General features: G+C 33.7%; 1 protein-coding gene across 1 annotated transcript; it reads left to right on the forward strand.

Moving 5' to 3' along the window:
* Window positions 1–8,448: 8,448 nt before the first annotated feature.
* On the forward strand, window positions 8,449–11,637 carry LOC105972578 (protein NRT1/ PTR FAMILY 2.11). Its single transcript, XM_012997541.2, has 4 exons — window positions 8,449–8,886; window positions 9,042–9,259; window positions 9,868–10,427; window positions 10,520–11,637. Exons 1-4 carry the CDS (start codon window positions 8,811–8,813, stop codon window positions 11,424–11,426), a joined length of 1,761 nt encoding a protein of 586 aa, XP_012852995.2. The 5' UTR covers window positions 8,449–8,810; the 3' UTR covers window positions 11,427–11,637.
* The last annotated feature ends 3,718 nt before the right edge of the window (window positions 11,638–15,355 follow it).

The following is a 15,355-nucleotide window of genomic DNA, read 5'->3' on the forward strand; positions in this document are numbered from 1 at the left end:
GGGAAGTAGGGGAGGGGGGCTCGAACCCTAGACTTTTACCCTATTGATAAAGGTTAAATACCAACTCTCCTGATGAGGGTTGATTCGATGAAAATATTGTTATGTTTAAGAATAAGAGAATTTTCAAGAAAAGAGAGAGGAAAGTTAAGCAAACAATTCTTGTACAATATGAAATTTGTTATAGAATAAAATATATAATAAATTAAATCACATATAGACTATAGAGTGATTAGTAAAGTAAAGAGAGTATGTGATTTGTGTATGAAAGGTGAACACTGCTATAAAGAAAAATATATTGACTATCGATTAAGCTTGATAAAGGAAGTAATCACTTCTCATTACCAATGTCATCTATTTATACATTAAATTTTACACTGCATACTATTCAAATAAGATAGAAATTATCTTATGTATTGACACGTATTACTAGAAGATTAGTCATCAATAGAAAACTTAGTGAGGAAGTCTACTTCTGATATATCACAACACTCCCCCTTAGATGTAGCACTAATTTATAGTGTCTCAAATCTAGTTCTGTGCATAAGTTGTCTCATCAAAAACCTTTGCTGGAAAACCCATTGGGACAAAACCAGTCAAAAGGGAAAAAGAGTGCAGCGCACTAATTGCTCCCCCTAAAATGAGCATATAGCTTCCAAAATGGGACATCAATCTTGCTTCACACTGGCTCTTCTCATTCCAATTGCGTATACCAACTTCTCAAAAGTAGAAGTCGGTAAGGACTTTGTAAATAAATCAGCAAGATTGTCGCATGAGCGAACTTGTCGAACATCAATCTCTCCATTCTTCTGAAGCTCATGTGTGTGGAAGAACTTTGGTGATATATGTTTGGTCCTATCACCTTTTATGCATCCGCCCCTTGTTTGCGCTATACAGGCAGCATTGTCTTCGTACATGATTGTGGGCGTGTCTGTAACTGGATGTAATTGGCAAAAATTTCGTATATAGAAAATAACGGATCGTAGCCAAACACATTCTCTCCCTGCCTCATAAAGGGCTATTATTTCTGAATGATTTGAGGAGGTGGCCACCAATGTCTCTTTGGTAGAACGCCAAGATATACCTGCACCATTATAACAAAATAAATATCCAGTTTGTGAGCGAGCTTTGTGCGGATCAGATCTATATCTCGCATCGGCATAACCAACTAACCCTTGGTTAGTTGCATTCTTTGAATAAAATAATCCCAAATCTGCAGTACCACGGAGATATCTAAAAATATGTTTAACACCATTCCGGTGTCTCCGGGTAGGCTTAGAGCTGTATCGCGCAAGCACATTTACCGCAAAAGCGATATCAGGTCGAGTGCATTGTGCTAGATACATTAACGCTCCGATAGCATTTAGATACGGCACTTCTGGGCCAAGTATCTCTTCATTAAATTCTTTAGGTCGGAACGGATCCATTTGAGGATCTAAATTGCGCACAACCATAGGGGTGCTCAATGAATTATAATTTTCCATATTAAACTTTCTGAGCACTCGTTTAGTATATGCAGATTGGTGTATAAGTGTGCCGTTATTTTTATGCTCAAGCTCAATACCAAGACAGAGTTTGGTTTTTCCAAGGTCCTTGACCTCAAACTCTTTCTTTAAATATTCAGCAGCATTGGACAATTCTTCAGGAGTGCCAATGAGGTTCATGTCATCTACATAAACCGCAGTAATAGCAAATCCGGTTTCTGGTCTTTTAATAAAAACGCATGGGCAAATAGGATCATTTTTATAACCTTCCCTGATAAGGTATTCACTCAATCTATAATACCACATGCGACCAGATTGCTTTAGACCATACAATGATCTATGTAATTTGATTGAGTGCAGCTCATGAGGAGCGCCAGAGTATGGCATTTTAAATCCATCGGGAATTTTCATATTAATATCAGAATCTAGTGAACCATATAGGTAGGTCGTTACAACGTCCATTAGACGCAGGTCCAGTCCCTATGGGACGACCATATTGATAAGAAAACGGAAAGTGATCGTATCCATAACTGGTGAATACGTCTCATCATAATCAATCCCAGGCCGCTGGGAGAAACCTTGAGCTACAAGGCGGGCTTTATATCTTACAATTTCATTGTTCTCGTTCCTCTTACGGACAAATACTCATTTATACCCAACGAACTTTACATTATTCGGAGTTTGAACGATTTGCCCGAATACTTTCCATTTTTCTAGGGAGGCCAATTCAGATTTTATTGCTTCCTCCCACTTAGGCCAATCATTTCTTTGGCGGCATTCCATTATGCAACGCGGTTCACTATCATAATTATCGTACATAATTTCTTGTGCAACCGAGAATGCAAAAATATTATCGATGATTATCTCATTTCTATCCCATATTTCATTGACTTATGGGATTCTCGGTATTCCCGGGATTTGATATCGCTTTTTCGATATCTGGCTCAACAGATTCATCTACGCATCATAGTCGTTCATGGGTGACCCAGTCGATCCTACGCATCAATCCTACGCATCATAGTCGTTCCTGGGTGACCCAGTCGATCATGCTGTAACCTGTGTATATCGGGATTAACAAGTTTCCATGGCATAGTGGCGTATGATTCGAAAGCTCGAATTTGGACACAATACAGTCCAGAAGCTGTTGCTTCGAACTTCTCATGAACAATTCTTTTGTCCATGACATATGATATGACGCATAGACACTCCACGATATTTTCAACCAATGTCTCTAAATGATACCCATTGTGTCTCACATCTTTAAAACTCAGTAGATTCTTATTTGATCTACCGGATATCAATGCATTTTCAATATGCAAAGTGGTACCATTAGGCAACACAATTGTTGCGTTCCCGGAGCCATCTATTATTTCCGCGGAACGTGCTATGGTTTTAACTTGTGCCTTGCACAAAGTCACACTCGAGAAATATATTTTATTATTGAATATTGAGTGTGTAGTTGCACTATCGAGTAGGCAATAGTCATATTTGTCCATGTTTTTCATGTACGTGTATCAAAATCAGCTCGACCTCGGGTATTTATCCTCCAAGGGAGATATATACATGTGGGTTTATTCAAATCAACTCAATCTTGGGAATCACACTTTCCAAGAGAGATTTATATACAGTGGGTACTAAATAACCCAAAAACCCTTTAAATTTGGACTTGTGATCAATAGCCTCTAAGTTGGCTTTTGACGGATTTTACCTCGTCTATGACTCTACGAGCTTCAGGCTCGGAGTTGTTTTCAGATATTTGGAAATTGACCTTTGACGGATATTATCACGTCTTGACTCAACGAGCTTCAGGCTCGGAGATATATTTATGATTTAGCCTCTAAATCAGCTTTCTAGTCTCAACGAGTTTAGACTCGGAGTTATATTTCTTGGCCTCTAAATCGGCCCACAGATCTGTTAAAATTAGCACGTGCTTATAGCACTGCTTGGGATCAACAAGCTTGCAAATATAATTTTAGCAGCAATTCAATCAACAAATAAGCAATAGATTAATATACACGAATCCATCATATCCTTTGAGAAATGATAGCGTATAAAATACCGAAGTATTCGCTAATCATTCTCGTTTGTCTTTTCGACAATAGATCGAGAATCTGAATTTTCGTAAAATAAAATAAAAAGAAGAATACAAAAATAGCAAATCCCTATCGAGCAAAATCTCGTACTAATAATGTGTTATAGAATAAAATATATAATAAATTAAATCACATATAGAGTGATTAGTAAAGTAAAGAGAGTATGTGATTTGTTTATGAAAGGTGAACAATGCTATAAAGAAAAATATATTAACTATCGATTAAGCTTGATAAAGGAAGTAATCACTTCTCATTACCAATGTCATCTATTTATACATCAAATTTTACACTGCATACTCATCAAAGAAGATAAAAATTATCTTATGTATTGACACGTATGACGTATTACTAGAAGATTAGTCATCAATACAAAAGTTAGTGCGGAAGTCTACTTCTGATATATCACAACAAAATTCAATTTCTAATTTAAATATAATTTGTTGTTATAGGAATAAATGACCCAATGAAACATTGGATCCGATAATTTAAACTCATATAATAATAGGCCATCAAATTTTTTATTTAAAAAACATAAATACGAAAGACCCAATAATTAAAAGTGGATCCATTAATATTAGGGGGCCTAATTTTGGTTTCCACCTTAGGTCTCTCAAACTCTAAGACCGACATGTAACCACAACGGGTACATATCGCCTAATATTTTAGTTATTTTGCAGGAATTCTGTTTAAATGTATAGTTAATCTTCGGTTTTCACTCAACTGCAGGCGTATTACATGTAAAGTTTTGCACTTGACACATTTGAATTGAGTGGTGGTGGGATTCGAATTCAATATCTTTTTACAGTTAAAAAATTTGAAATGAGTGACGGTTGGATTTGAACTCAGGACCTTTTATTTGGTCTGGCTCTGATACCATATTAAACGACCATCTCACTAAAAGTTTAAGCTTTTAATGAAACATATCATTTAATATTAATATTTCTAATACTACTAGTGAAATGTATTATTTAATATTAATATCTTCAATATAAACTAGGGTAAGTAGCACTTAACCCCCTTTGTGGTTACAAGCTTTTAAAGATGACCTCCCGTGCTTGTAATATCAGCACATGACCCCCTTTGTGGTTACAAGCTTTTAAAGATGACCCCCTTGTGCTTGTAATATCAGCACATAACCCCTTCGTGGTTGATGGGGGTAACTTCCGCTAGTTTTTTCGGTCAACTTAACTGCTGTCAAACGTCAAAAGTATTTTTTATTTTTGTAGGTGACCTTTTGAAGTTTGACACACGCGATTAAGTTTGACGGAGAAAAATAACAGAAGCTACCCCTATAAATCAAAAGGAGGTTTTATATGCTGATATTACGAGCACATAGGGGTCATCTGTAAAAGTTTATAACCACATATGATTAAGTATTATTTACCATGGTAAACTACTCAATATAGGGTGAAAACAATATAGGTTTAATTATTTGATTTAGACCGACAATAATTGTACAAAGTTTTGGCACTGCATGGAATAATTTGATTCAATTCAATGGTATATATGTATTCAAATTAATTAAGTCAGACAAAAAATTAGATTGGTCGACGCAAAATGTGGTCCAATTGGTCAGAAATAAATATGATTTATCATCCTCTCATGAATTCACACGCACACAACACATGTGTGTGCATGTGCGTGGAAATAGTATCAATAGTAACTTTCACAAAAGCGATACCAATATAGCACGGACACGTAAGCACGTACATTTCACGTAGTACTCCCTCCGTTCCATTTTAATTGTCGTTTTCTAGCTTTACACAGAGATTAAGAATTTCATTAAATGTGTCTTGATTTTAAGAAAATGTATGCTTTTAGACTAAAATAACCTTGTTTTATAATTAATAAGAGAGAGAAATTAGCTGAAAAAAGAGTATTGGAAATAGTTAATAAGGGTGTAAATTGGAAATTAAGTAATTAATGAAGTGTTGTAAATTTAAAGTGACAGATAATATGAAACAAAAAAAGTTCTCCAAAGCGACAGATATTATGGAAAATTTTAGAATCAAAATTATGAATATTATGGATATTATGGAACGGAGGGAGTATAAAATTTTACCAATTTTTACGTGGTTGTGTGTGTTTGTGCGGAAATTTTAGAATCAAAATTAATAATTATTCGTTATGGCACCAATGAAGCACAAACACGTGGCACACACACTCACGCAGTCGCAGACGTAATTTTCACATAGTGGAGAAGTTCAATTTTCCGTAGGTTGGCTAATGTGGAACAACCATGTGAACTCAATCAATTTAACTAATCATTTTATAAAAAGGGGTAATGGCAAATAGGCCCATGACAAGGGCACTTAATTAAAATAGGGACATCCAACTTTTTTGTCTTTCAAATAAATCCACCCCATTCAAACTTATTTGCAAATAAGGAAAATCCCTTTATATATACCAAAATTACCCCCAATTCATTTGAAACCCAATTTAACTCCAATTTCATGATTTACACCCCAATTTAGCCCAATTTCATCAATTAACCAATTTTAACCCAAATTTCAATTTTGACCCCAATTTTAACCCTAATTCGTATCAATTCCACCCATTATGCTCTAACTTCTTTAATATTACACATTGACCCCGGATTTTAACAAATATATCACATTAACCCCCAAAACTTTTTTTTTTCAGAAAATAATTTTTTTTCTGAAATATTTTTTTTCCGGCCAGATTCCGGCGTTGACTTTTTTTTTTTTTTTTGTTTTTTGAATTTTGTTTTCCTGAAATTTTTTTCCGGTCGGTCAACGGTCGTTGACCGCCGGGTTTCCGGCGTTGACTTTTTTTTTTTTTTTTTTTTTTTTTCTTAAAAAAAATATTTTAATTAATTTTACTGTCTTGGCTGTTAAATTACTGTCTCCGGCAGCTATTTAACTGTCGGAGACAGTAATTTAACTGTTAATCGACTGTTTTTTTTTTTTTTCTTCAAAAATATTTTAATTAATATTACTGTATTCGTTGCTAAATTACTGTCTCCAGCAGTTATTTAACTGTCGGAGACAGTAATTTAACTGTTAATTGACTTTTTTATTCTTAAAAAAATATTTTTAATTAATATTACTGTATTCGTTGCTAAATTACTGTCTCCAGCAGTTATTTAACTGTCGGAGACAGTAATTTAACTGTTAATTGACTTTTTTATTCTTAAAAAAAAAATTTTTAATTAATATTACTGTATTCGTTGCTAAATTACTGTCTCCAGCAGTTATTTAACTATCGGAGACAGTAATTTAACTGTTAATTGACTTTTTTATTCTTAAAAAAAATATTTTTAATTAATATTACTGTATTCGTTGCTAAATTACTGTCTCCAGCAGTTATTTAACTGTCGGAGACAGTAACTTAACTGTTAATTGACTTTTTTTTTTTTTTAATTTTTTTCCTTAAAAAAAATTTATTTAAATTAATATTACTGTCTTGGATGTTAAATTACTGTCTCCAACAGTAATTTAACTGTCTTAGATAATAATATTAATAATATTACTGTTCGGAAAAATAATATTCATAATATTACTGTCTCAAACAGTAATATTACTGTCTGAGACAGTAATTTAGTAGTCAAGACAGTAATATTAATTAAAATATTTTTTTTCTAAGAAAAAACAATTCAAAAAAAAAAAAAAAAAAAAAAAAAAAGTCAACGCCGGAGACCGGCGGTCAACGGTGGTTGAACGGCCGGAAAAAAAAAAAAAAAATTTCAAAAAAAAAAAAAAGTCAACGCCGGAGACCGGCGGTCTCCGGCGGTCAACGCCGGAATCTTGCCGGAAAAAAAACAGTTCAGAAAAAAAATTATTTTCTGAAAAAAAAAAGTTTTGGGGGTTAATGTGATATATTTGTTTAAATCCGGGGTCAATGTGTAATATTAAGGAAGTTAGAGCATAATGGGTGGAATTGTTAAGAATTATATTATTGAGGGTATTTTAGACTAAAGACATGGGGATGGGCTTAATTGAGAGACTGTTTTTTTGTGGGCTAAAATGCATTTAAGTCCCATGTGATGGGCCTTTTTGCCATATGCCCTTATAAAATCTTAGGACCATTAATTATTCACCTCTTCTTTATTTTGTCTGTACAATGAAAACAGATAAATACAGCTAATTATATATACATATATAAATATAATTGGATAAACCTGAATTATTTCTGGCTGAAAGCAGACTTCTCTAGGCAGAAAAATCTTGTTAGCATTTAATCATTTTTGGTATTTTTCTATACTTCAAACATATATTATAGTTCCAACCGGACTCGTGCTCGAGCTCGAAAAATTTGGCGAGCTCGGATAATTTATACCCCCAACCCAATTCTAACTTCTTAAATATTGAAAAGTGATACTAAATACAACATTTTTTAGTTTATTTAAAAGTCATAATTATCATGAGCTAATTGCATAGAGCCCCCGGAATGGCTAAAAAAAATCCTCAAGTTAAAAATACTAGCATAGCCCCCTATATTATTTTTGACAAAGCACACTGCCCCTTATTTCGAAACTACCAGTTAACTTACAGGAAATGACTAAATTAACCTTCATATTTTTAATAATCTCCTCCCCCAACCCAATTCTTCCATCGAGCCATCCGCCGTCGCATCACCACCACGGCCGCACCACCTGCCTTCCCATCCCAATACAAAATTACACAAGGGTGAGTTTTGCAGAAAAACCTAATTATTATTTCAGTATGTTGTGTCATTAATCATGCACATCTTTAACATTTTAGTCTTATTTAAAAACAAATGCCCTCCAAAAATATAATATTGTGCAATCAAGACAAAGTTTAATTATAGATGTGTATTTTTTTTTTTCAATTTGATTTACACACAATTGATAATTATTTAAACAAAAAAAAAATATTTTGAGTGACAACATTAATTTTCATATGACTAGGCAAAAAGTGTCGTCACTGTATACGCAACTTTTTCATGTAATCTATTTATCCCAGGATGTAACTCAGTAGTAAAATTTGTCTTACATTGAACAAACTCCACTACTAACTATTGTCCGAAAAACCTCACATCATCTCTTAGTGCATTAAATGAGGTTGTCAAAAATGATTTCTCCAATAATCAAAGAAGCAATCACAGAAATCCTGGAAACCTCTGAAATTGACATAAATCTTTTATATATATATATAGCTTGTAACCATAGGCAAATGCCAAGCCAAAGCACATAACACACACTAGCATTTTAGGTACAAAGAGATAACCTTTGTTCTTTTTCTTTGCCATAACAATGGAGAAGAACAAAATTATTGCCCCCAAAAAAGAACCAAATTACAGAGGAGTCAAAGCCATGCCTTTTATTATCGGTACGTAAATATTCCGATCGGATCCCACTCCTATTTTTTCGTCATTTCTTTTTTTCGTTCCAAACCGTCGTACTTTTCGGCGTTTCGCTAGCTCATCGTTGTATATAATAACTATAGTTTTAATTTATGCTTACTTTTTATTGTTTTATTTGCAGGTAATGAGACATTTGAGAAGCTTGGAACAATTGGAACATCATCAAATCTGTTGGTTTACCTAACAACAGTTTTCAATATGAAGTCTATTACAGCTACAAATGTTATCAATATCTTCAACGGAACTTGCAACTTCGGAACATTGCTCGTCGCTTTCCTCTCTGACACGTATATTGGTCGATACAAAACTCTCGGAATCGCCTCCGTATCCTCGTTCCTGGTACTACAGTCGTTCCGCAAAATTTTATTCAACTATTTTTTTTCGTTCCGAACCCATGTATATAAATGAATTATCATAAATTGGAATCGCATATGTTAGTTTCATTAGCATAAAGTTCTATGCGACCGAGAGTTAAAGACATGCAACTAACTATTAAATGAAATAGTATATGTACTAGGGGTAGAAATTGGACGGATCAGATCATAATTAATACTTTTAAAGAAATTCCAATTTTTTTAAAGTAAAAAACTAATTTTAATTGAGTTCCGAAAACTTGGGTATTTCAGAATTTGGAATGAAAAACATTGTTCCAAAATGGGAATTTTTTTAATCGGAACCATCAAAATTCGAAATTTTCTTTTTTTTAGACACCTATAATATAAAGTACATAATAATATTGATATTATAAATGTAATTTCTAGAGAAAAAAAGCAAATCGGAATTTTCGAAATTAAATTGTATCGGGGATCAGAATCTAATATGTATTCCCATTCCGTTAAAAAAAATTAATATTCAGAATTCAGAATTAAAATTTTTATTCCAAAACTGTAAATATTCGAAATTAATTTTTTAATTTGTTTATTTTTTTTGTGTGTGTGGAATTTCAGGGGATGGTTGTGCTTACAATGACAGCAGCATTTCCAAACCTACACCCTAAAAAATGTGGATCAGAAGAAGATAGCATCTGCACAGAACCTTCACCATGGCAACTCACATTTTTATTCAGCGCTTTCGTGTTTTTAATAATCGGCGCGAGTGGAATTCGGCCGTGCAATTTAGCCTTCGGCGCCGATCAATTCAATCCCAACACAGATGCAGGCAAAAGAGGAATCAATAGTTTCTTCAATTGGTACTACTTCACATTCACATTCGCCATGATGCTCTCGTTAACGGTGATCGTGTACGTACAATCGAGCATTAATTGGGCCATCGGATTAGGAATCCCTGCTTTCTTGATGTTTTTGTCGTGCACGTTTTTCTTCGTCGGGACCAGAATTTACGTTCGGGTTTTGCCGGAGGGCAGCCCCTTGACAAGTGTGGTCCAAACGTTAGTTGTTGCATTTAAGAAGAGAAAATTGAATTTACCGGAACACCCTTCGGTATCGCTTTTTAATCACTTTCCCGAGGATTCGATTAACTCGAAGCTTGCTTATACTGATCAAATGTGGTTAGTAATTTTTTTTTAATGATATTTTTATAGCAAAATAATTTTGTGTTAGAGGGTTTTTGACAATCTTTTTTGAAAAATCGGACGTTTAGGTGTCTTAATAAAGCGGCAATTCTGACACCGGAAGACGAAATCAACTCGGACGGATCGGCAATAGACCCTTGGAGGCTCCGAAGCGTGCAACAAGTCGAGGAGATAAAGTGTGTTCTAAGAGTGATTCCGGTATGGATTTCAGGAATCGTGTACTTCATTGTTTTAAGCTTAATGCAGACGTATTTAGTGTTTCAAGCCATGCAAACCGACCGGCGGCTAGGGCGGTGGGGCGGCGACTTCAAAATCCCCGCGGCGACTTACAACGTCTTCTCAATGATAAGTCTCACGATATGGATCCCGCTCTACGACAGGGTCGTGGTCCCCGTGCTCAGGCGGATCACGAAGCGAGACGAGGGGATCACGATCCTGCAGAGGATCGGGATCGGATTCGTATTCGCAATTCTAACGATGGTGGTCTCGGCCGTTGTGGAGAATCATCGGAGGGCGTTGGCCTTCACGCGGCCGACTTTAGGGTTTGTCGCGCGTCGGGGGGCGATTTCGTCCATGTCGGGCAATTTGTTGATCCCCCAGCTCGCATTGGCTGGACTTTCGGAGGCGTTTGCGGTTATCGGGCAAGTCGAGTTCTACTACAAGCAGTTCCCAGAGAATATGAGGAGCTTTGGAGGGTCGTTCTTTTTTTGCGGGTTCGCGATGTCGAATTATTTGAGTAGTTTCTTGATTTCCATTGTTCATAGGGCTAGTAGGGTTGGCGAAGGGAGTAATTGGTTGGCTGAGGATCTCAATAAGGGGAGATTGGATTATTTTTACTACCTTGTTGCTGGATTGGAAGTGTTGAATTTGGGGTATTTTTTGGTTTGTGCGAAGTGGTACAAGTATAAGAGTATTGGAGATAGCAAAATGGATTTGGCATTGGAGGAAATTGGTCCTAAGAAAGGAGTAGTTTAATTAGTTTATTAAACTATGTTAGGGATTATTAAACCATGTGATGAGATTTGAAGAAAATTGAATAGAGAGAAGGGTTGTACAATATGGTCCAAGTTTATCTCAATTTTATTGTATCAAAATATTATTAATTGTCAATATATTGTAGCAATCATGTAGAAAGTTGTAAACATTGCAAAACTACTTTGATGCTTTTATGGATTCATTTCATAAATTTTGCATTGATAAATTCAAAGCCATCTATTATGGGGATAGGGGTAGTATACTATGGTCGGGTACAGATTTGTCGGGTCTCAGACCTAGAATCGACCATTTTAGAGCGGATGTGAGTAAGTTAAACGATTATGAGTCGGGTAATGGGTTCTAGTTTTTAAAATCGGATGGCTTTAAATCGGGATACATGTCTTATTGAAACCGACCCGTATAAATAATTATATACCAAAATCCCCCTCTGATTAACTGTAGGTCGAGTTTTTTAGCAGAAAATGTGTACAGTCTATTATATCTTCTGTTAAATAAATGAGAAATAAAAGAAAATACATGAAAATGTGTAAAGTTTATTCCTTGGAATAAATAAAAAATCGTGAAAAGTCACACTGTAAAGGGGTTGGTGTAAGATGGAAACAAACCTCGGAAGATATTTGTAATTTAATCTAAGTTTAGGGGGTTTTCCATAATTTATCCTAATATATATTATGTAAAATACATATCTACCCGATTGGTCGGAAAGCATTATTGGAATTTCGATAAACCGACGCATAAGCGCCGAGTCAATTTTATCCACGTCATGAAAGGAATCAACGACGTCAGCATTTTGCATAACTTAGAATGATACAATACGAAAAAAAAAAAAAAAAAAAAATCTTGTAATCAGCACATTTATTATGACAAAATCTGTTTGAATCATCATACATACGCAAGTCAGATTTGGATTTTGTCATCAAGTGGGTATCCAACGTTATCGCCCCTGCCGAAAAAAAGCTGGAAGCAGTACCACATAATTTCTATCTTGTATTAAATATCTACAGGCTAAGTTTCATACTGGTAAAAATTAATTTGTACTCGAGAAAACTATAGCAAATTGGTTTTTATATTTTTTTTTCCTTTTGTTTACAGAATATGCCGTGAATTATCAATAGATTTTGAAAAAAAAAAATGAAGTGTCACGAAATAAGATTAGTATACTCCCCTATTTCACAATAACTGTCACTTTAAAATTATAATACTGCATTTTAAATACATTTTCCCTGTTTTACCCATATTTATTCAACTATAATACTAATTTTCTCTATCATTTCATTAAAAGATCAATATTGTTTAGTCTTTTTAATGTGTTTTTTTTTCTTCTAAAATCAAGAAATATTTATTTAAATTCTTAATACGTATGCAAGGGTAAAAAATGATTTTATTTAGAATTGGGGAGAGTAGTTAAGTTAAGATCGATTTGAATTGCACGTAGGGATAACGATGAGACTGGTGTTGCAATCCCCATCCCTGCTCCGATTCAAAATCACCATCCTAATCCCCGTAATAACCCCATTTAGATATCACGTCCCCCTCCATGTGAACATTATGTAGGTACTCGCCCCGCCAAAATTTTCAATAAATATATATTAAACAAATTATTCTTGTGAAAAAAAGTTACAAACATTAAAAGTAAAATTAATTTCATGGAAATAATATAAATGAAAAATTAATTTATGATAATAATACAATTATATATATATATATATATATATATATATATATATATATATATATATATATATATATATTAAAATAAAATAAAATAACATGGTGCAGCTATGGGGCGGGGATGCGGGACGGATTGGTGTGGGTATAACAGAATTCGTCCCCGTCACGTGCCTAATTTAAAATTTGCAATAATCTCCATAATTTTTCATGAAGGGAAATACCCACTATTTTTTAAAGGCGAAGTGGATCAGATTGTCATCCCTAATTGCACACTTATACGTGCATACATCATTATATTCGAATTAGTCAAGACTCAAGTTGGCCCCTAATATAAAACAAATTATACCCACATTATAGAGATAACATATGTCAAGAGAATTTTATTGAGAAAAGTTGAAAAAAACAAAAAAGATGAAATAATTGTGAGAAGTTGCGTGTAATCAAACGGTATCACTGAAAGTTTGAAACCATGAAGGACAATAAGATATGAACACAAATTGACATAAACAACAATATTAATTACTCTTTCACTAAAGTGTTTTAATTCCATGTTGGACTTGATTTCAATATCTAATTGGTATATGATGTGATTGCAGTTAGTATATATTGATCTTTGTCTAGTAGTTTGATTATTTGCAAATTAAAATTCTTAAAAAAAAAAATAGTTATTAATGGAGTTCTAAATTGAAATTCTTAAAAATTAGAATAAATTTCACTTTCCCTCTTGTACTTTGGTTTTGTATCACTTTACCTCATTCTACTCTCGATTGCATTGATTTGCTTCCCTGCACTTGAAAAATTGTATCAAAGTGGCCATCGTTGTTCGTTGTCAGACATTTGACCTTAACACCGTTTGATCTAAGCTCTGAAATTACAAAAACGTCACATCTCCAGTTTAAAATAATTATTAAAATACAAAAAGTAAAAATAAAAAAAATAAAAAATCACGACAACGAGAAAACATAGACCACGACGTCAACCACAATTTTTTTTTTAATAATTATTTAAATTGGGAGGGATGAATTTTTTTTGTAATTAATGGTGTTAAGGTCAAATGTCTGAAAACTAATTGTGAGGGCCAGATTGAGACAATTTTTCAAGTAAGGGGGGCAAATCGATACAATCGAGATAGAATGAGATAAAGTGATATCGAGACTAAGTACAAGGGAGTAAGTGAAATTTTTTTCTATAAATTATTTATTTAGAATGTTTCATTGCATCGTTGGTCTTACAATAAGAGCCTCATTTAGGTTGAATGAATTGAATAAATAAATTTAGAATCACTCCAATTGAGAGTGATTTGAAACCGACTATAATTATCGGAAAACTAACTTAAAATAAAAAGTTAACTACACAAAAATTCATGTAATCTCGAATTGTCAAAAAGTCTCTCGTGTTAAAAGAATTAGTACAGACTTTTCAGGTTGTGTTTTACAAAGTACATTGCTCCTATACATCAAACATGTTACTAACTTCTTTTTTACCATTTATTTAAATTAAAGATTAAAATAAAAGGTAAAGATTTCTAATCATTTGTGAAATGACTCACTCAAACAAAGTTATTGAATTTGTTATTTTGGATTAAATTTTTTCCCTTAGAAGATCCTTTGATCCAAATACTACTTTTTGCACTTATAAAAACATAAATAAATAAAATTATCCAATCCGATGAATATTATTAGTCCAAAAAGATCTTCTTGTGTTGGGCGTTATACTTTGGACAAATTCTTTTAAGACGGAACTAAAACATATAATTACTATTGGAAACAAAGCCCAATTACAGCATACGTGGCCCAAAACAAGAACAATATCTGAGAAAAACTTATTATTAATAAGAGCAAATTGTATTTCACCCCCACAAATTTTCAATTTTTGCACTTTCCCCCATCAAAATTAAAAAAGTGACTGTATCTCCTCAAAAAGTTATTTTTGTTGCAAGTTGCTCCAATATCAAGATTTCGATGGGGTATTCATCGAAGTGAGTGTTTTTTTACACATCACTCCTTTAAAACGCTATTATTTTGCAAGTTGCCTGAAAAATATTATTTGCTCTGCACATAGCTCCTTTAAAATCTTGTTTTTGTTGCAACTTACCCACCATAAATTGTGTTTTGGGGGCAAAATGCAACTAAAACAATATTTTCTCAGGGATCGTCTCGTTTTTTGATTATTTTTAAAGGAGGGGAGTGTGAATCTGAAAATTTTATAGAGGACTGAAATGCATTATGTCAAATTAA

Source organism: Erythranthe guttata, chromosome 4, assembly GCF_056151865.1.
Source record: "Erythranthe guttata isolate IM_541 chromosome 4, IM_541, whole genome shotgun sequence".
Lineage (NCBI taxonomy): Eukaryota > Viridiplantae > Streptophyta > Magnoliopsida > Lamiales > Phrymaceae > Erythranthe > Erythranthe guttata.

Bases quoted from the DNA above. Each gene is read 5' to 3' on its own strand.
- LOC105972578 (XM_012997541.2), top strand. From the start codon at position 8,811: ATGGAGAAGAACAAAATTATTGCCCCCAAAAAAGAACCAAATTACAGA. The intron at 8,887-9,041 runs GTACGTAAATAT...TTTTATTTGCAG, and splicing joins AGCCATGCCTTTTATTATCG to GTAATGAGACATTTGAGAAG. The intron at 10,428-10,519 runs GTTAGTAATTTT...TCGGACGTTTAG, and splicing joins GCTTATACTGATCAAATGTG to GTGTCTTAATAAAGCGGCAA.